Here is a 22,936-nt window from a genome sequence, read left to right as displayed (position 1 = left end):
CTGGCCCTGTATACACACACAGGAAACAATCCCAATGTGATTGTAACTAAGGGTTACGGCATCGGCGTAGTTAGGGTCGTGGGTGGAGCTGGGAGGATTTGAATATTCCTAGCGGGCCCCCACTTGAGGGGTGCCTCCAAATGAGTGGGTTTTTTTTACATTAAAAAATTAAATATTACGCAAAATGCAGGGGCCCCCAAAGAAGTCAAGCCTACCCTGCCTTACAATTGTGCACTGGACAATAAGCAGAACAATAATGCGGTGAGTGAATACAAACTACCTATAATTAGCTATGTTATAGTTATAGAAAAAAGAAACAAATTGAGCTTTCAGAAAATTGAATAATTAGCAAGTATGTCACAATTTTGATTCCTGACCATCAGGACTATCCCTATAGACTAAAATGTTATTGTCAACCCTCTTCCCATTTCCATTTTCTCTTTCTCTACAACACATAAATATTTTCTTAACCAAACTCTTCCCCCCACACACCCCCACACACCCAGGGCCGGTGTGAGGCCATTGCAACCTATGCCTCAGCAGTGGGCCCTGCACTTTCTTAGGCCCCGCGCTAATTCTAGATCATAATCTTATATCTTATATATTACAGATGTTACTTTAAAAAGAAGATGATTACGTCCTACGCGTCATGCATTTACTCATGCATATTTAACCAATAATCATAATTTTCCCTTATTATTCTTATCCCTACACAGACTGGGCCCCGCTCAATCCGTTTCGCATAGGGCCCTGCCCCCCCCCCCCCCATTCCTTGAATACTATTCATGGTTTTATAAAATATACAGAAGAAGAAACAGAGTGGAATGACCAAGCAACTATTGTTACCTCAAATGCAAGGTCAGAGCTAGCCACCACTACAATTAACCTGGTTGAGAGCAGTTTCTTACAATGAAGTAATTTAAGTTGCTAGTACGCTGACTTTAGCTTAAAAACACTGATTAATGTTTTAAAACGAATATAACGTTTTGGGTAGAAAGTTAAGAACATTTTGAGGAAGCTTTGTAGATTCTACTTTTTAATCGGTTCTTACAAAAGAGTTGTTGTTTTTTTCACTTTGATATCATCCCCTAAATCTCATGTGGCCCTTTTTTGTCATCCGTCATGGGCTCAAGTGAAATAAACCCCGTTGAGCTAGTGTTGCTACGTCACAGGCTGTGTCCCCTGATGGTCGTGGTCTCGGGTTCATTGAACCCCTTTGTGCCACTGATACCATGCTCAAATAGCACTAGGAATGATTGAGCATTTGTATATATGTATATCTCAGCTTATGGAATAAGAAATGTACCTTTATATCTGTGTCTTTCTGAGTATTTATACAGGTTTTGTTTTCTATTTGTAGATTTATAGCTCGTATTTGGCAAATACAGACAAGGAAGAAAACCTCCCCTAATTAACGTTATCTAATTAACACCTAATTAACATTACCTAATTAACATTACCTTATAAACATCACCTAATTAACGCCACCTAAATAACATCACCTAAATTAATGTCATCTGATTTACATCAACTAAATAGGCGCTCTCGTTATAGAGTTTTAGTTAGGGGAGACGACTCCAGAACGTGAGACTGAAAGGTTGTGTAATTGTAGTGAATTAGATCATGTTAAGAAATATTCTTACTAAAGTCTACTCCATGTATTTGGTTTCATATTAACTTGATCTTGACTATATTAAAATTAAAGTTCTATCTAGTTTTGTTCACAAAATGAAGTTATTCAAGTTATTTGTAGTTTTACTTGTTTAGATACATTACGCCTATAGCGGTTTAGTTGTCTGCCAGCTGATTGGTGCGATAAGTCAACAACAGGCAACAACACACACTATCATCAAATCATGTATAATATGTACAGTACACACACGCACACACATACGCAGTACAATGATTGTTTTTTTTTAATCATACATGTCCATCTCAGATCTGTGGATGACGTCAAAGACAACCTAAAAGCAGTGGACATTGATACTGACCACTAGGAAGACTTAGTCCTAGACTGCACTTCTTGGAGAGAGATCTTGACCAAGAAAGCGATGTACAGGGAACATAAGAACATGGGCCTCAGCTCTGGAAGAAAAGCGTGCCAAACGAGAAATGGTTGGCTCCTCTACCACCAGAACGAATGTCACCTTAACCTGCGATATATGTGGACTGGAGACGAAAATATTAACACTATCCAGTGAACCACTAGTTGTGAACCAATAGTCTGTGAACCACTAGTCGTGAACCACTATCCAGTGAACCACTAGTCTGTGAACCACTAGTCTGTGAACCACTAGTCGTGAACCACTAGTCTGTGAACCACTAGTCGTGAACCACTAGTCTGCGAACCACTAGTGAACCACTAGTCTGCGAACCACTAGTCGTGAACCACTAGTCTGCGAACCACTAGTCTGTGAACCACTAGTGAACCACTAGTCTGCGAACCACTAGTTGTGAACCACTAGTCTGTGAACCACTAGTATGTGAACCACTAGTCTGTGAACCACTAGTCTGTGAACCACTAGTCTGTGAACCACTAGTCTGTGAACCACTAGTCTGTGAACCACTAGTCTGTGAACCACTAGTCGTGAACCACTAGTCTGTGAACCACTAGTCTGTGAACCACTAGTCGTGAACCACTAGTCTGTGAACCACTAGTCTGTGAACCACTAGTCTGTGAACCACTAGTCGTGAACCACTAGTCTGTGAACCAGTAGTCTGTGAACCACTAGTCTGCGAACCACTAGTCTTGAGCCACTAGTCTGCGAACCACTTGTCTGTGAACCACTAGTCTGCGAACCACTAGTCGTGAACCACTAACCTGTGAACCACTAGTCTGTGAACCACTAGTCTGCGAACCACTAGTCTGCGAACCACTAGTCTGCGAACCACTAGTCTTGAGCCACTAGTCTGCGAACCACTTGTCTGTGAACCACTAGTCTGCGAACCACTAGTCGTAAACCACTAACCTGTGAACCACTAGTCGTGAACCACTAGTATGTGAACCACTAGTCTGTGAACCACTAGTCGTGAACCACTATCCAGTGAACCACTAATCGTGAACCACTAGTCTGTGAACCACTAGTCTGTGAACCACTAGTCTGCGAACCACTAGTCTGCGAACCACTAGTCTTGAGCCACTAGTCTGCGAACCACTTGTCTGCGAACCACTAGTCTGCGAACCACTAGTCGTGAACCACTAACCTGTGAACCATTAGTCGTGAACCATTAGTCGTGAACCACTAGTATGTGAACCACTAGTCTGTGAACCACTATCCAGTGAACCACTAGTCGTGAACCACTAGTCTGTGAACCACTAGTCTGTGAACCACTAGTCTGTGAACCACTAGTCTGTGAACCACTAGTCTGCGAACCACTAGTCGTGAACCACTAGTCTGTGAACCACTAGTCTGTGAACCACTAGTCTGCGAACCACTAGTCGTGAACCACTAGTCTGTGAACCACTAGTCTGTGAACCACTAGTCTGTGAACCACTAGTCGTGAACCACTATTCGTGAACCACTAGTCTGTGAACCACTAGACGTGAACCACTAGTCTGTGAACCACTAGACGTGAAACACTAGTCTGTGAACCACTATCCAGTGAAACACTAGTCTGTGAACCACTAGTCTGTGAACCACTAATCTGTGAACCACTAGTCTGTGAACCACTAGTCTGTGAACCACTAGTCTGTGAACCACTAGTCGTGAAACACTAGTCTGTGAACCACTATCCAGTGAACCATTAGTCTGTGAACCACTAGTCTGTGAACCACTAGTCTGTGAACCACTAGTCTGTGAACCACTAGTCTGTGAAGCACTAGTCTGTGAACCACTAGTCTGTCAACCACTAGTCTGTGAACCACTAGTCTGTGAACCACTTGTCGTGAACCACTAGTCTGTGAACCACTAGTCGTGAACCACTAGTCTGTGAACCACTAGTCGTAAACCACTAGTCGTGAACCACTATTCGTGAACCACTAGTCTGTGAACCACTAGTCTGTGAACCAGTTGAAAAATAAAGAATTAATTGTTTATGGCTGAGAATGGGTGTGTGAGAAAAAAAAGTGTACAATTATCTAAGAGGACAAAACCCTACATATTGATCCATATCTATGAATACTGAAGGCTCAGCTTTCCTTGTTGGTATCAAGCAAAATAACTAATTAGGATTAATTAATTTATTAATTGTTTTTTTATTATTGATTCATGCTTTGTCTATGCCAATGAATAATTGTGCAAAGTTTTAACTTGCTCCAAGAATGGGTGTAGGAGAAATAACGTGTACAATCTTTGTACGTGATAGACAGACAGACAAGAATGAGTTGATATACGCTTGGTAACTAGAGATAATTTGACCTGAATTCGTTCCACGAAAATTGAATATAAATAATCACAGACATTAACTCTAGAAACATAAAAGAATGGACGGGCCTGCTATTGAAAGAGGTTTTATCTAAGGCAAAAAAAAAAACAAAGTGGAATGGAGAAAGACGGTCGACAAACCTTGCATGATGGCCTAACGGTCCAACAGGATTCTTTCTCGGGGGGAAGGGGGGGGGGGTAAGGGTTGTTATGGATTGTGTGTGTGTGTGTGTGTGTGTTTATTTATGGTGAAGATGGGAAGATGTTAGCGTGCGAATGATGCAACATAGGTGGCGTTGTCGTCTGTGGTCTTAATTAGGACAGACGACTCCAGAACGTGAGACTGAAAGATTGTGTCATTGTAGTGACTACGATTTTGTGTTTGCATGGAAGAGATTTGGAAAAAATAAATCTTGGAGAAAATGTAGGCCTATTTAGCTTTTTACTGCACGACTTAAGGTTCTTAATAACTCACACTTTTGCGTGCACGGAGTGGTAAAGAAATATAGATTAAAGCAAAAAAGACTTCCGAAAATCCAACTCATTTTGTCCTCTATTGTTAAGCTTTGTCCTCCTTTTGTCCTCTATTGTCAAGCTCAGTCCTCCTTTAGTCACCTATTGCCAAGCTTTGTCCTCGTTTTGTCCTCTATTATCAAGCTCTCTTCTCATTTTCTCACCTTTTGTCAAACTGTCCTCCATTGTCAAGCTTTGTCCTCTTTTCAATCATACTTTGTCAAGCGTTGTCTTCTATTGCCCTTTTTTTTTCTTTTTCATCAAGCTTCGTTCTCTTTTTGTCCTCTTTTGTAAAACTTTGTCCTCCTTTTCGTCCTCTCCTGGGTGTGCAGGTATCTGGTAATTTGTTTGTTACCGTAGTTGATTATGTTAAGAGGATAGTTCAACTCTACCAGGCCATAGGTTTTTGTCTGAATAAGAAAACTCTTTAAACAAAGAGATGAAAGAGAACAAAGAGATCTTCCGATTTTGCTGTCAAAAATTCTAGTAAAATCCCAACTTCCGCCTCACTTTATTCATCTCTTTCAAAAGTCAGACCAAAAAGCATGAAATAGATCTGACTCTTGAAAATCTCAGGGATTTTGATGGCGATCGAAACAAATAATAACCAGCAGGGCTAGATGTTGTTAGCACCTATTCAAAAATGTTTGCATGAAAACCATGGAGCTAAACTAATGGAACACCAGCTTCGAGATTTTATGATCGGAGTGCCGCACATGGCTAGCTACATGGCTAGCTACGCTTTTGGCTAAATACAATAGACCTAATATTTTAAATATGTACAAAACATGAGATAGTAAATGAATGAACAAATCAAAACATGCCCAATACAAACCACTTCCTATACCTAAAAACATAACGTTTAAACAAGAAAACTTCACACGCACACTACACCAATTAAAGCTGGGTGGACTCAGAAGCGCCGGATTCTGAAATTAAAAATCCCAGTCTTCCCCAGGATTTGAACCCGGGACCTGGTTTGAAAGCCAAGTGCTTTTTCTGCTCAACCAAATATCCTCAAAATAAAAAAAATCTCAGTCTTAACCAGGGTTTGAACTCGTGACCCTTGTTTGGAAGCCAAGTTGTGCTTTTTCTACTCAGCCACCCCATCTCCATCAGAACTATTAACTCAAGTTAAACAAAGACTTGCAAATCATGGAACACATGGAACATTCATTCTGATTTCAGAACTTGTCTAATAAGCTTCCCAGGATCACCTGCAATACAGCAGCTTTTTATTTTCAGAAATCTTCTTGGTGAATTATTTACTCTAGCTTATAAGCAACATCTATCCAGTTCACTTTGAATGTCTATACTTATTTTTTTCTGCAGTTATTCTCCAAAATTTATTAAAGTGAAAGTCCGATGGTTTTGACAATTGTTGATATAATATGATTATGATTTACAGAAAATGAATATATTATTCTTTTTTTTTTATTTGCAAGAATAACTTAGTAATTCAAAGTCCACAACTCACAAGCATATAAAAATGCAGAGCTAGAGAGGAGGATCCTAGCAATGGAATTGAGATGCTACAGAAGGATCCTAGGCATCACATTTAAAGACCGCGTTACAAACCAAGAGATCAGAGACAAGTTTACTGCAGCGATCGGAGCCCATGATGACCTGCTAACTATTGTAAAAAGACGAAAGCTTAAATATGGCCATATTACAAGATCTACGGGGCTCGCAAAGATCTTTCTTCGGGGAACAGTACCAGGAAAAGAAGAAGAGGCAGACAGAGAAAGCGATGGAAGGACAACATAAAAGAATGGACGCGCCTGCCATTGAGAGAGAGGTTCTAAACAAGGCAAAAGAAAGGGAGGAATGGAGAAAGACGGTCGACAAGTCTTGTCTGGTGCCCCAACGGTCCAACAGACCAAGAGATAGGTAAAGGTAAAGGTAAGGTGAGATAGGTAAAGGTAAAGGTAAGGTAAACTTAGTAATTGATGTTTTTCTGACATAATTTTTCTGCGCAAATGGTCAGATTTTCACGGAATTTCTGTGTGACGTCACGAGTGGGCACTCAAATCCTATAGATCTACTAATCTGAGCACCGGTACTTGTCTTCCGCGAATTTAATGTGAGCATATGCCTTTGTAAACTATTTGCTCTTCAGCCGAATAAATATTTCCCATTTTCCCTTTAAAACTTCATCTCTTGGAAACAAATGAAAAGGGACACTAATTTCTGTGTCAGCATACTTGTGTGTTTGCCACTCATTGCTGTGCTGGTCACTTATAATCTTGGTCGATTCTAGAGTGCAGTCATCACCAGTGTGAACACTAGTTTTTCTGTTTGAGAACATTTGCATTTAGGCCAGTGATGTCCTAAACTAAACCTTGTTGCCGTAATAAAAGCAATAGTTAGTTATTGTACCAAGTTGTTTGGCTGTTTGGTTTAGTCAAAGTTCCATATTTATGAGACCCTATCTTTATTGTCATAATTTTGTCATAATTATGATACTAATTAAAATTGAATGTTAAGGCCCGACTTTTGTAGCCCAAGTCTGGGACAATCTTACTTGTAAAAATGAACAACTTTTAATTAATTAATTTTTAAGTAATAATGTATGGTTGTGGGGTTGGGGGGGGGGGAAATCAGTTTAACCAATGCACAATAATTTGTTGAAAACAGCTCTTGAACATTGGCTAAGGAATTAATGAATAGTTGATCATTTCTCTCATAATTAAAAAAAAAAAAAGTAATTTTAACTTGTTTTTTCAAAGTGAAAGCTTTATGTTTGAGTAAATGAATAGTTAATATTTGAGTGAATGAAGGCTTTATGATGTTTGAGTGAATGGATGCTTTATATCTGAGTGAATCAAAGCCTATTAAACATTCAGAGATTGTGATGTTAATATTAAGTCTGTGTGTATAGTTGTGACCAATTGTATGGTATTGAAAAAACATGTAAAATGTTTGAAAAGTTAGGGTAGGTATTTGTTTATAGATTTCATTTCACTTTTTATTTTCAACCTTTTTCTATGGTCAGTATCTTCATATCTGCCTGCTCGTGCGGTTTGCACGCTGGACTGTCGTTCAGATTTATCGATGGTCCCTGGTTCAAACCGTGCCCGCTCCCATCCCCCGTCGTCCTGCGGGAGGTTTGGACTAGGAAGTAATTATCTTCAACTCTGAAGGAACATCCGAAACATGTAAAACATTTTACAAACATATCTGTATTGTTATGAGATGTATAAATCTAACTAGCTTCTGTATGAGTTACATTTATATATATGATGCTTGTCATAGAATTGGTCATTCTTTTATTGTTCATCTTGATTTGTTTCCATTATGCTGACAGTAAAGTTTTGCTGGTCAAAATATTTACAAGGAACTTCATTCTGTCTATTGGTTATGTTGTTACTAAAAAAAAACACATAGTATTCAAATACCTCCTGACCCCTATTTTGTTTAGGATATGTGTTTCCTGTGAGTTACTATTAATTTTATATTAATCTACATTGATATATTTTTGACCTAGTTGACTGCAGTATATATCAACCTAGATTTAAGTTGACTGCGGTATATATCAACCTAGATTTAAGTTGACTGCGGTATATATCAATCTAGATTCAAGTTGACTGCATCAGACCGTTTTTTTTTTGTATATTGGTGGAGTGGTTGTGTCTCTTGCCTATCTGTTGAAGTTCTAAACATCCAACCAAACGTAATGTGTCTTGTTTGTGTGTGTCTCTAGCTAGCCAACACTACGTAATGTGTCTTGTCTGTGTGTCTCTAGCTAGCCAACACAATGCAATGTGTCTTGTCTGTGTGTCTCTAGCTAGCCAACACAATGCAATGTGTCTTGTCTGTGTGTCTCTAGCTAGCCAACACTACGTAATGTGTCTTGTCTGTGTATCTCTAGCTAGCAAGCACAATGTAATGTGTCTTGTCTGTGTGTCTCTAGCTAGCCAACACAATGTAATGTGTCTTGTCTGTGTCTCTAGCTAGCAAGCTTAACGTATTGTGTCTTGTCTGTGTGTCTCTAGCTAGCAAGCTTAACGTATTGTGTCTTGTCTGTGTGTCTCTAGCTAGCCAACACTATGTAATGTGTCTTGTCTGTGTGTCTCTAGCTAGCCAACACAATGTAATGTGTCTTGTCTGTGTGTCTCTAGCTAGCCAACACTATGTAATGTGTCTTGTCTGTCAGCTAGCACAACGTATTGTGTCTTGTTTGTGTCTCTAGCTAGCCAACACAATGCAATGTATCTTGTCTGTGTGTCTCTAGCTAGCAAGCACAACATAATGTGTCTTGTCTGTGTGTCTCTAGCTAGCTAGCACAACGTATTGTGTCTTGTCTGTGTGTGTCTATAGCTAGCCAACACAATGCAATGTGTCTTGTCTGTGTGTGTCTCTAGCTAGCAAGCACAATGTAATGTGTCTTGTCTGTGTGTGTCTCTAGCTAGACAACACAATGCAATGTGTCTTGTCTGTGTGTGTCTCTAGCTAGCCAACACAATGCAATGTGTCTTGTCTGTGTGTGTCTCTAGCTAGCCAACACAATGCAATGTGTCTTGTCTGTGTGTGTCTCTAGCTAGCCAACACAATGCAATGTGTCTTGTCTGTGTGTGTCTCTAGCTAGCCAACACAATACAATGTGTCTTGTCTGTGTGTGTCTCTAGCTAGCCAACACAATGCAATGTGTCTTGTCTGTGTGTGTCTCTAGCTAGCCAACACAATGTAATGTGTCTTGTCTGTGTGTGTCTCTAGCTAGCCAAGACAATGCAATGTGTCTTGTCTGTGTGTGTCTCTAGCTAGCCAACACAATGTAATGTGTCTTGTCTGTCAGCTAGCACAACGTATTGTGTCTTGTTTGTGTCTCTAGCTAGCCAACACAATGCAATGTATCTTGTCTGTGTGTCTCTAGCTAGCAAGCACAACATAATGTGTCTTGTCTGTGTGTCTCTAGCTAGCTAGCACAACGTATTGTGTCTTGTCTGTGTGTGTCTATAGCTAGCCAACACAATGCAATGTGTCTTGTCTGTGTGTGTCTCTAGCTAGCAAGCACAATGTAATGTGTCTTGTCTGTGTGTGTCTCTAGCTAGACAACACAATGCAATGTGTCTTGTCTGTGTGTGTCTCTAGCTAGCCAACACAATGCAATGTGTCTTGTCTGTGTGTGTCTCTAGCTAACAAGCACAATGTAATGTGTCTTGTCTGTGTGTCTCTAGCTAGCCAACACAATGCAATGTGTCTTGTCTGTGTGTGTCTCTAGCTAGCCAACACAATACAATGTGTCTTGTCTGTGTGTGTCTCTAGCTAGCCAACACAATGCAATGTGTCTTGTCTGTGTGTGTCTCTAGCTAGCCAACACAATGTAATGTGTCTTGTCTGTGTGTGTCTCTAGCTAGCCAACACAATGCAATGTGTCTTGTCTGTGTGTCTCTAGCTAACCAACACATCTATGATTATTCTTAATACTCAGTCAAAAACACTAGACACATGTTTTATTATAAATAATGTATTCATATTATTGTTCGAAAATGACATTCTTCTATCTGTCATTTAGAAGTTGACATTATTGCATCGGTCATATTTATTTGTTACTGTGTAGCCTGCCTGTACTCATAATCCCATTTTTAGAAACATATGTTGTACTCCCTCCCCCCTTTTCCAAACGTTATGTAGAAATGATTGCTAGGCTGTGCCCAGTAGTTCCTCTAGAATACACTGCTGTCTAGCACTGTTACACTCATGTCTAGATAATAGCTACATGGGATGGGTTTCACTATAAGTTGGTTTGTTATTGCTAGGCTGTGCCCAGTAGTTCCTCTAGAATACACTGCTGTCTAGCACTGTTACACTCATGTCTAGATAATAGCTACATGGGATGGGTTTCACTATAAGTTGGTTTGTTATTGCTAGGCTGTGCCCAGTAGTTCCTCTAGAATACACTGCTGTCTAGCACTGTTACACTCATGTCTAGATAATAGCTACATGGGATGGGTTTCACTATAAGTTGGTTTGTTATTGCTAGGCTGTGCCCAGTAGTTCCTCTAGAATACACTGCTGTCTAGCACTGTTACACTCATGTCTAGATAATAGCTACATGGGATGGGTTTCACTATAAGTTGGTTTGTTATTGCTAGGCTGTGCCCAGTAGTTCCTCTAGAATACACTGCTGTCTAGCACTGTTACACTCATGTCTAGATAATAGCTACATGGGATGGGTTTCACTATAAGTTGGTTTGTTATTGCTAGGCTGTGCCCAGTAGTTCCTCTAGAATACACTGCTGTCTAGCACTGTTACACTCATGTCTAGATAATAGCTACATGGGATGGGTTTCACTATAAGTTGGTTTGTTACAATTTATATTTATAATATATATATATATATATATATATATATATATATATATATATATATATATATATATATATATATATATATATATATATATATATATATATATATATATGTGTGTACAGAACTATTTATGCAACTAACTGCTGTTAAAAGTTAGGATAGTGATGTGATCAAATAGTGTTGAGTGACCTTTTGGTTTTTCATGGGACAAGAAAACAGAAGACACTGCATGCACAGAATAGCTTAAGTTTTGAAATACATAGTTCAGTGCCTTCACATCAAACTAGTGATTGTGTTTAGAATGTATTGTTTTAACATCTTAATTATAGTTGTTGAACTTTGGTCTCCCACACAGTAAATTGATAGGATCCACTGAAGTCAGTTGTATATTGATCAAGGCAAGTATCCATTAGAGTATGTACATAGTTGAGTGACAATAGCCACTAGAGTATGTTGTTTCTGATGTTACTATCTTTCTATCCCATAATTCTCTTGGTGAGCACATAATGTAGTGATGCTATATTTTGTACAAACTATTAAACTATCTCCATACAATCCTCAGGTTTTTGTTCTCTGTGTTTATATAATACAGACTGGATTCAATTACAAATGGCATTTGTCATTAAGGCTTTTATTACAAGGCATGACAAAAACAAAGTCTGTTACATTTTAATCAATGTGCTGTCAAAGTTTTAGTTCAATTTAGTTTAAGAAAATGTATTTTGATAGTCTGATAGTATTCTAATAAACAATGCTTGCTAAAAGTTAAAAAAAAAAAGACATTTTCAAATAGTGTTTTTTTTTGCAAAGTTTGGATTAATGAATGTATTTCTCTTTAAGGCTTTGGCAGTAAGTTAATATTTAAAAATATCAAATATAACATGACAATCCAGGGTAAATGTTTGGCATAGACTATGCAAAGATCATACATGTAATATAGAAATTTTGTTTGATAATTAGCACTAAAAAAAGTAAATGAAAGGTTTCAAATGATGGATAAATAGAATCATCAATAAATTGTAATGTATATTTATATATATATAGACCAATATAATTCAAAAACATGTGATCTAGATAGAATAGGAAGCACTTGGAATCAACAACTCAAATAAGTCAGTGTTTAGAATAACATCATATGTTTACACAGACTGTTATGGGTCATGTGACAGTATCAAAAACAAAGTAGCCAACAACAAAAACATTACTAAAACATAAAAAAACAACTCAACCCAACATATAACAATCAACAACACAATGTAACAGTCACTCATCACATTTATGCTTTCTATGCAATGTATATTCATTTCTGGATCCTTTTGACCTATCCACCACTATTCTTTTTTTATCCATTAAGTCAAAAAATTCTTGTAATTTTGTTGCAAACCTAAGGACATCAGTATGAACTGAACTATTGCCAGCAGGTATAGCTGATCTGTTTTCTGTGAGTTGTGAAGAGTCATGGAAAGTTTCAGTGTTAGGAAGACAGTTGTTAGCTCTCCAACTCAACACTATATCCTCTGCTTCTAAGCACTTCTTTAATCTGACAACTGGATTCAAAAGGAGGCTATTTTTTTTAGACTTTTTCTGAAACAAGAAACACAACTCCATTTTAAAAACATGAAAGCATTGATTAATAAAAATATGAAAGACACTTCAACAGAATTAGAAACAATCAAAATCAATAAATTCAAATTATTTTTACATTATTAAGTTTTTATTTATTACAATATTTATTGACCTTTTCAAGCATCAGTGCTTTCTCTTCTATTTCCACTTTCTCTGACAAAAATTCTTCCTGTTGCAGAGCTTCAAACAGTACTTTACTGACCTCCTCCTCTTTCTTTGCCTGTTCGTCATTTTTTTGCTGAATCTATTGAATAATAAACGTTTTCATATAAAAGAGATTCGATTCCAGTGAAGTTCTACCTACGTCCATAAAGGAACAAGAATTTTTTTTTTGAGTTTATTGATACACTCAACAAAGCCTTGGCACAACTGATGCTATAAAGACAGAGTGCTATAGCAGTAATGTATAGCCACAGAGAAGTAGATCGGGCTCAATGCAAATAATATATTTTTTTAACCATTTAACACAACATGTTGTTTTATGGAGGAATTGGCAGAGAAATGGTATAATTAATAGTTACTTTTGCACGAGCCAGCATTGGAAGTGTCTTTTTGTGTAGGACAGTTGTTAGGGTAAAATTTTTGTTTTGGTCATTGAATTTCATTGATTTTGGTATCTGTTGTGGTTATTTTGCAGATGGAACAGAGCTACAGTTCAGTTAAAAAATAAATCTAGATCTACATATATTTAGTTATTTAAAGAGAGAAAGGGGCTGTAAAGAAAGATCTGGTCTGCTTGACAGTAACAGTTGATGCTTGATCAACATTATTAAAGTATTATAATCAATATCCAGATGTTCTTGTTAATCAAGTTTTGAAACAACTAAGTCTAAATAGGGGCAAAGGGGGTACTGGAAAGGTAGTACCTTTGATGGTCCGGTATGCTGCACTATTAGGTGGATGGCCTCACTGGTCCCCTTCCGACCCCTAAATCTCACACATGTGGCTCCAAGCGCCATGCCCAGGAAAACCGCTTCAGCTGGCGGACTAAACCATGTGAGGGGGTGGTGATAACATGGCACCACTGGGCGAAAGGCCTTCTAGACTAAGGTCACCAGCCAGGGAGGAAGAGTCCCAGGATGGACTACAACGGCCACATGTTCAGGACCAAGGCGAACCACCAAATTAGAGGTACTCAGTTGTGGTCAAGCATAGAGAGGGATGGGCGCCGCCATGCAAGTATTTAGCCCTCGTTACACCAAATGAGATAATGACAGTAAATAAATCCATACCGGCTCGGCCATAGCCCGGGTTACCAAGGGCCACGTCTACAGTCACAGACCAGGACGGAGGTGAGAAGTGTATTACTGGTCCATGCAAAAATAAAATAAATACCAGGAATAAAATCACCATAGGAACATGGAATGTGAGATCACTAATAGAGGAAGGAAAAGTTGAAGAGCCCACACATGAAGTTAACCTAATTCATTTCAACATCATAGGACTCTCTGAAATGCGCTGGAAAAACATAGGGGAAACAACAACAGAAGAGGGCCAAAAACTGGACTACAGTGGACTACAAGATGTCCACGAACAAGGAGTAGGATTTCTTGTACACAGTAACTACAGCAATTGCGTTGAGAACTGGTACCCTATATCTAGTCGACTCATTTCCATAAGTTTAAAGGCATCACCCTTGAATATCATCATCATTCAAGCATACACTCCTACATCAACATATGAGGATGAGGCAGTAGAAGAGTTTTATGAGCTATTATGGGAAGTGGTCAATAAAGTCCTGAAAAAGGACATCCTTGTTGTTCAAGGAGACCGGAATGCCAAAGTAGGAAGTGACTCTTACCAAACCTGGAAAGGCACATGTGGAAGATAAAGCAAACCTCTCAACCAATGAACGAGGTCAACGACTTTTAGAATTTGTGAAATACAACAATCTCTTACAGGCTAACAAACTAGGATGCCACAAAAAATCATGTATAACCACATGGCACAGTCCGAACGGAGAATACCACAACCAGATCGACTATATCAGCGGTTCTCAACCTTTTATGCTCGGCGACCCCTTTTTACAATCCCCCACTCTTCCGCGACCCCCGCACACACACACACATACAGCAATAGAAGAATAGACAATAACAATCCTTATTTTCGATGGTCTTAGGCGACCCCTGGCAAATCGTCAATCGACCCCCAAGGGGGTCACCACCCACAGGTTGAGAACCCCTGGACTATATCATGGTGCAATTGCTATAAAATGATTTTGATCTAGATTTTCTTTCTTTTTGTTTTTAAGTTATAATTAGCCACAACTGAATTAATGGAGACCACTTAATTATGCCAGTCACTCCCCCATTACTACTATCAACTAATAGAAATTAAGCAAGGAAGGTGATTCAAATAATCAAATATATGCCAAGTCACCCTGTCAGATGAAACAAGAGAATCACCTAACAACACCAGTATGGGAATTTTGTGGGACGCAGCTGAGAAGCACCGAAACCTCCCAGATACCCTCTCTCCCCACTGGTCCACAAAAGAGATTGGACCATAGCACATTGAGAATGCTATATATAAAACCTATGAACCAGAGAGAAACACTTATACAACATGATGAAGGAATAATATGAATAAAGATGCACTATAAAAAAAAATGTCACCGTAACTACCATGTTTACTCTAAAAGAATGACAATTAAAACTTAAAATTTGTTTCCATTTCTAGGAATTATAAAGTTTATTCATATTTCACCTGCTGGATAGCAGCTTCATATTCTTGTCTGATTTCTCCAGGACAGGAAATTTGTCGTCTTTCCTCTGAAACAAAATGGGAGCTTTTCAATAATTTTGTTCAGCTCTGAAACAAATGGGAGCTTTTCAATATTTTTTTATCATTACTCAAGGTTAAAGCCATTGTCTTTGCATGAATCTACCTTTAGTCTGGTCTGTTTCATTCTAAAGGTGGTTAGAATCACAGTAATGATATTTTTCTGATCATTGTCGAAAAAAAAAAAAAGGCTGGCTAAGACTGTACATCTATTTAAAGGGCTTGCAAAACTTTTTCTGCAGGGAACAGTTCCAGGAAAAAGAAGGAGAGGCAGATAAAAGATGCAATGGGGGACAACATTATGAACTGTACAGCCCTGTCTATGGAAAAGCTGCTTATTCTGGCAAAAGAAAGTAATGGAGAGAATTGACCAACAGTTCATGGATGCCCTAAAAAGACTGAAGGATTACTGAAGGTGATTTTATCTTTATGTTCTATATTTCTCAAACATCCTTGATGGGATTTTATTACTATTTTTGATACATAGCAAAATAACAATCCAAAAAAACATTAAATTCATGTATTTCAACTTACGTGCTTCAAAATCATCTTCTTCATCTTCACTGTTGCTTTCTTCACTGGCTTCCATCCTGCGCCTCACTTTTTCAGGGAAGGCCTCTTGGATGTCTTTCCACATTTCCATGTTTATCAATTTATTTTCCTTGGCAGCTTTTCTGGCCCAAACTGAAATGCGCTTCCTGCAGACTGGGCATGAGAGGTTGGCTTTTTCCACTGTTTCCTTGTAACATTGTAAACACAGTGAGTGATTGCAGGGGAATGTTACAGGTTGGATGATTAAGCTAATGCATACTGGGCACATGCACTCAGATTCAGACAGCATTTTTTTTCCTGTAATTATAGATAGCAAAACAAATTAAATTTGATCTGAAAAAAAAACAACTTTTTTTTTATTTGATTGCACAGAGATGCCTACCCCCAAGACCCAGAATGTGGAACACTCAGGTTGAAAATGTGGAACTTTGGGGCCCAATGTGGAACATACACTCGGTTACGTTTGTCAGCCATACTGTACGCAATAAAGAAAAGTCTTGATTTTTGTGATCCATGTCATTGCCTTATTATTTCTCAGGATCCTATGCTTGAATTAGATTTAAAAAAAAACTAAATGTAGTTTTTGTATCTATCATGCAAAAAGCTTGCTTTGTTTACCTTTAAAAGGAATTCTTGGTTCACCAGGTGTCTATGTCATTATTTTTGAAGAGTCACATTGTGTAGTAGCAATCACCGGAGCAATCTAAAGCATATTTAATTATAAATAGAACACAGCATTGGAAAAGAAAATTGGACAAGATTTGTAATAGAGCAAAAACATGTTGAGAGACTATTATGGCAGTTGTGAAATGGGGGAGGGAAGAAGAGTGAATGATGAATGTTTACATATTTTACAAAGTGAAAATGAACCTCCTGCAAAGCTAAATTTACCTTTTTCAAAGTCTCCACATATTTGACTTTCTGGCAATGGTTTTGATGACCCATGTTTTTAATGGCTTCTTTGGTCAATCTTTCCATTTGCTCACTTGTATATTTGTCTCTTTCTGATGATTAAAAAAAATAAATAAATATCACTTTTCAGTTGTTTTTCTAGTAGATATCTAAATGTATTTTTAAAGACTAATCTTAATGACACGAGTAAGTATTGTTACATGTTGCACTGAAATATGCTCATCTATTAGATTTGTATTAGATTCTTTGTTGTAACACATATTATAATTAATAACTAAGAAATTTGCTAATCGCTGAGTAATTATTAAAAAGAAAATACACAAACATAAATGCTACAAACCCAACAATAATTTTTTTTCCATTTCAAAATTATCCAACACATCTCTGAAAGGCTCTATTTTTTCAATCAGTTTCCAGCTGGTGATAAAATGTAAAACAATTTTTGTAAACATTTTTTTTTCAAGTGCAAGTCATTCATTGCATTTAGTAGACAAACTGTTATAGGTTTAGGACATGGTTAATCAGGAATTTTCTTTTAATGATGCAACTTTTAATTTACAACATCTAATATCACCACCACAACAAACAACAGAGCCCTAAGAGAAACAGGTAATTAAAAACAATACAAAATTGTCACTTTGTTGGGACGTGGATGAATGGCACTTTAGCTACCTATCATGTGGGCACAGAAATATACCAGATACCTCTCTTACAATAAGGCAAAATCTTCTCCCAGATACCCCCCCCCCCAACACACACATACCACACACTAAGTCCACAAGAGTTTGAACCAGAGAGCACTGAGCCTGCTATAGCATGAAAAATGTGCTATACAAAAGTAATTTTAAATAAAAAATTTCTTTTTAAAGATAAAATGTTAACATCTTTTAACTGAAGCGCTGTAGCTGAGCGGTACAGTGCTTGGCTTCTGAACTAGGGGTCCTGGGTTCAAATCCTGTGAAGACTTGGATTTTTAATTTTGGGATCTTTGGGCACTTTGAGTTCACCCAGCGCTAATGGGTAACTGACATTAGTTAGGGAAAAGTAAGGCGGTAGGTCGTCATGCTGACCAGTTGAAACCCTCGTGAACCGTAAGCCACAGAAACAGGTAACCTTTAATTTAATCTTTTAACTGAGAATAATTTTTAAACATAGTGTACCAGGAGAGAAATGTACATCAAACAATAATTATGGACTTACTTTTCTTCCAGCTGTGATGACAATGCCTCCTTGTCTTTTTCCAAATGGACAATCATAGTCTTGAGCTCCTGTATTGTTTGATTCAAGTTACTTCTCTCATTCTCACAGTGCTCAAGCTTCTGCGTCAGTTCTGCTACTGATGAGTTCAAAACGGAGCATTCTTTCTTGAATTGTTCCCTTTCATCAGCTAGCTGGGAAGAAAAGATATTCATATCATTTTCTAAATGAGCATATTTTTAGATTGCAGTTCTAGTACAGTTTTATTCAAGACATTGTTCTTGCCTTCATAGTTTGTTACTGTGGTCTGTAATTCTAACTCTGATAAACCTTGGACTAAATTAATTTTTTCAGTTCTCAAATCTGCTATTTCATTCTCCATTTTTAAAATGGTAAAATTCATTGCTGAGCATTCTTCTTTGATAGTGCTGACTGAACTCTTTTCTTCCAAAAGTTGGGATGAAACAGATTGAAACTTGCTCAGTATTTTCTCATTTCTTTCCCAATTCTAATGTCTCTTTCTGTAACTCCGTTATTCTACTGCTTAACTTGACTTTCTCTGCCTCTGATTCCTCTAGTAATACTGATATGGATGATTTTAACTCTTTCTGTGACTTGTCTCTCTCGGCTTCAAGCTGAGTAGCAATGATATCTTTAGTTTTCTCTAGACTGGCATTCATTGTCACTAGCTCTTGGATTGTTCTGTCCATTTTATTGTTTTCCTCATCATAGATTTTCCCCTCCCTTTGCAACTGTGTTATTGTTGACATTAAAGTGGCACATTCTTTCTTATACCTTTCTTTTTCCTCATTCAAACAAGAAGAGATGGCATCCCTATCTTTCTCCAAATTAGCTTTAGTGTTTTCCAACTTTGAAATTATTTTTGCTAATTTGATTTTCTCGGATTCTAGTTCTTTCACCTCATTCTGAAGTTTACAGACATAAGACTGAAGTGACGAGCATTCTTTCTGTAGATTCTTTACAATGTTCTTTTCCTTTTCCAGCTGAGCAGAAATAGCATGACTCTCATGTTCAGCGCTGGCTCTTTTGCTTTCCAAATCTGTATTTTCCTTCTGCAATTCTGAAATGGCTTTGTTTAATTTGTTCTTTTCACTTTCTAGCTCTTTTAGATTTTTTTCACCTGAAGACAACTTCTGTTCCAAGACTTTATAATTTTTTTCAAACATATCCTTTTGTATGTTGGCCCCAGTGAGGAGAATGTCCAAGCTTTTGATTTGGTCCTGAGCTTCTTTTAGTTTCCTATGCATTTCATTGTTGTCTGGGAGTCTGTACCCTGTTAGAAAAAAAAAGCCTTCAATAAACATCATTTCCTATCCTAGATATTAGGCATAGTGATTAACAAAAAATACTGTTCGGAATAGTTCAAGTAGGGTATATTTAAATTTTTGGTCTTATTAATTATTAGCTTCAGTTTTTTGTGTATATGACAGCTATTTGAATATTAATATATTAATTATCTATGTATATTATCTTTTGTACTAAACTAGATAATTTGTTGCAAGAGAAAACACTAGAGTGTACAAGATTATAATCATAAAGACATTCTGATTTTGTTAACCAATTGTAAATCAATAACCAAAATGTTTTTGCTAATATTTTCACTTGATTTAGTTCTCTTTTCAGACCTTGCATTCTATAAAACAGGTGATGTAAAGGTCTTTTGTTTCTTTGGCTAACAATTGTGTCATATGTCAGCACAACAAACAACTAATTTTGTTTCCCAAATAAAGTCATGTACCGAATAGAGTTGGGTGGAATAAGAGGATCCTAAAATTCAAATTCCAGTCTTCAATGAAATTCCAACCAGAGGCCCATCGGTTTTGAAGCCAAGCATTTCACCCATCAGCCACCACACCACATATATATATATATATATATATATGGAAATGACTCCCAACTAATTCAGAAAAGTTTGGAATCCAACTATTTGACTTTGCACACTAAAACTTATTTACCAATTTAAAAGTCAATAATCCTTGTAACATTTAAGAATTATAATTTTCCTTGCCTAAGTCCATAGATTATTGAAGTCTTTATTTTACCTATGTCTTTATATGTCTTTCCACTTTGATCTAATCTGTTAAGGGATCTTGTTCTGTTCAGTTCCAAGTCTGCAAAAAAAATTTAACACATTTATTTATTTATATAAAAACTACAATTGGGACTTTTCTTTTGTTATGTATTGTAAGCGCATTCTTAAAAAAAAAAGTATGTTTAATAAGCCAGCATAGATTTAAGATTTATAAATATTATACAATGGATACAATGCAATATAACATATATATATATATATATATATATATATATATATATATATATATATATATATATATATATATATATATATATATATATATATATATATACACACACAAATATAGTAATTAAAAAAAATATATATAAAAGGCAGACCTTTAATAGGACCATGATGATCACCTAACAGATAGTAACTGCCGACTCCAGGAATATTATCTAATGACAAAATAAAAACAAAGTCATACTCCTTTTTGGCATTATATTCTTTAGACAATTTATAAAATTACAATGTAAATTATATCTAGTACAGTGTAAAGTTTAAGCACTCTATATAGTCCAGTTTTTCCATCTTACTATGTAACTCAAGTAAGTGCCTAATCTAGTCTCCATCTATAGAATAGATCTAGATCTAGTAAGAAAAAATAATTAATTAAGACCATTTTATAGATATATAGTGATATAACAACAAGATATAGTTTTAGTCAATTCTAGTCTGGATAAAATGATGAGCTAAGTAGTTATGAACTAGTTCAGCAACAAATGTAAATTATATTACATTTCAATACTGGGACAATTGACTCTTGATAGTTCAATGGTTCTGGGACTGGAAAATGGGGGAAGGGTTGATTGTCCATAACATCTGATTACCAAAGGTTAGCTGAACTTAAAGGAATTTAGAAGTACATGTCAAGTATCAGTAGTTTCAAATATTTCAGTACTATTGTCTCTAATGATGGAACCAAACATGGCCAGAATTGCACCGTCCACTGCAGCACTTGTTAAGTCAAAACAATATGGAAAGACAAAGGCAAAAGCTAGCTATCAACACTTAAATCAGACTGATGCAATTCATGGTCATGGAGTCACATTCTTGTATGCTTGCAAATCTTGAATACTGACTGCAGAACTAGAGGATGCTAGCAATGAAATAGGGATACTAAAGAAAGATCCTAGGTATCACTATCACATACTAAGATTAAGAGATCAGAGACATGATTGGTTCAGCTATTAGAACTCCACAATGATCTGCAAACAACTGTCACTGTCAAGTAAACAAATAAAGCAAATTAAAAGTCTATGACTATGGCCATATCACAAGGCCTGACAAGGTCCAGGGTTCACAAAAACTAGAAAAACTAATCAGGGCCGAACATGTACACTTTACTTTATTATACTCATTTAGTAATTATAGTTATAGGCTTGCAATTTTTTTGTACTATAACTTTATTTTATAACTTGATTCAAGTTAAGTCACTTAAGACGGTAATTTTACTTAAGACTAGCTTTTATTTAATTAAATAATTAAATTTATTATGCATAATAATCATACTAAAAAAAAAAATAGACCAACTTAACTAGACTACTGCATTTGTTTCATTGAATCTATTATAAAACTAATCGCATCACAGTGGCATGATTTACACGAGCCCAGTCAGACATTGTGTTTGAAATATTTTGGATAATTGTATCCCAGCACTTGTGTAAATCTGCCTTGAGAAAATTAGAATACACTTCTGTCAAGTTTTGAATTGCTTGAAAGATGTGATCCCCGTAGTCCTCAGCCGTTCCACCACTCAGGTCATCTAAAGCAATTACTTAAGTATTCATCATCATCATCAAACTCCATTAGAGTGAGGGCTTGAGAGGCTCAAATCCTCTCTTGCAAAAGCCCTGGAGAGAAACCCTGCTGTCTTGCGTAGTGCATAAATGTCGCCATACAGGTCGAGAATTTTTGGTTTCCCAGACCTGTCGAAATGGAGATCAGCAAGTCTGGGGCAGTCAAACAGAATATGAGGCACGGTTTCCTCTTCTTCCACACAGCGGGGGCACCGTGAATCAAAATTGGCCATAGCTGCGAGAAATATGAGCCAACAGGACAGTGGCCTGTCCTGCACTGTGCTATAATAGCTTGCTCAGGCCTGGACAGCCTCCATCACAGGGAAGTGCGGTCAGGGCACCTCATGCAATCCCAGACTCCACAGGCTTTTTGGGACTTGTCCGAGCACTCAAACCACTTTTCCATTTCTGTTTTTTGTATTATAGCCAGGGCTTGATGCAAGCTTACAGCCTGTTCAGTGGGTGGAATTTGCCCTCCCTGGTTGGCCAAAGAGTCTGCAATTGTGTTGCCAGTCACACCTATGTGACTCAGTACCCACTGCATTATTACAGGGGTGCCATAGCCTTGTTTGATGTTATGTGAAGGCATGATGACAGTGCTGATATTGGGGGGCCATGGTCTGGGGCTTTGCAAAGCCTGTAGTACAGATTTTGAGTCAGTGACCACAACAATCTGTGTTGCCCTCAAATGTCCCTAGCCGAGTTGAGAGTCAATGACCTTTAAGGCTTCACAGACTACCATGGTCTCCGCATCAAAACTGCAAACACTACCACATGGTCAAAA

The 22,936-nt window shown here is 37.4% G+C and overlaps 1 protein-coding gene and 1 long non-coding RNA gene across 2 annotated transcripts; one reads left to right on the top strand and one right to left on the bottom strand.

Moving 5' to 3' along the window:
* Positions 1-11,286: 11,286 nt before the first annotated feature.
* LOC106079498 (E3 ubiquitin-protein ligase rnf168-like) lies at positions 11,287-17,091 on the bottom strand. Its single transcript, XM_056030052.1, has 6 exons — positions 17,041-17,091; positions 16,768-16,852; positions 16,132-16,446; positions 15,523-15,587; positions 12,929-13,060; positions 11,287-12,774 (listed from the first exon to the last, which is right to left on the bottom strand). The coding sequence occupies exons 3-6, from the start codon at positions 16,436-16,438 to the stop codon at positions 12,454-12,456; spliced, it is 825 nt and encodes a 274-aa protein (XP_055886027.1). The 5' UTR covers positions 16,439-16,446; positions 16,768-16,852; positions 17,041-17,091; the 3' UTR covers positions 11,287-12,453.
* LOC129926401 (uncharacterized) lies at positions 15,207-17,320 on the top strand. Its single transcript, XR_008778059.1, has 2 exons — positions 15,207-16,012; positions 16,522-17,320. It is a non-coding gene; the product is annotated as an uncharacterized LOC129926401 (long non-coding RNA).
* Positions 17,321-22,936: the final 5,616 nt, after the last annotated feature.

The sequence above is a fragment of the Biomphalaria glabrata genome, chromosome 5, assembly GCF_947242115.1.
Source record: "Biomphalaria glabrata chromosome 5, xgBioGlab47.1, whole genome shotgun sequence".
NCBI classification, from domain to species: domain Eukaryota; kingdom Metazoa; phylum Mollusca; class Gastropoda; family Planorbidae; genus Biomphalaria; species Biomphalaria glabrata.
This window is presented reverse-complemented; position numbering and strand designations above follow the sequence as displayed.

Coding starts and splice junctions, on each gene's coding strand:
- LOC106079498 (XM_056030052.1), bottom strand. CDS start 16,438: ATGCTGTCTGAATCTGAGTGCATGTGCCCAGTATGCATTAGCTTAATC. Junction 15,588..16,131: donor AGAAGATGATTTTGAAGCAC/GTAAGTTGAAAT, acceptor ATTTTGTTTCAG/AGGAAAGACGACAAATTTCC. Junction 13,061..15,522: donor ATGAAGCTGCTATCCAGCAG/GTGAAATATGAA, acceptor ATTATTCAATAG/ATTCAGCAAAAAAATGACGA.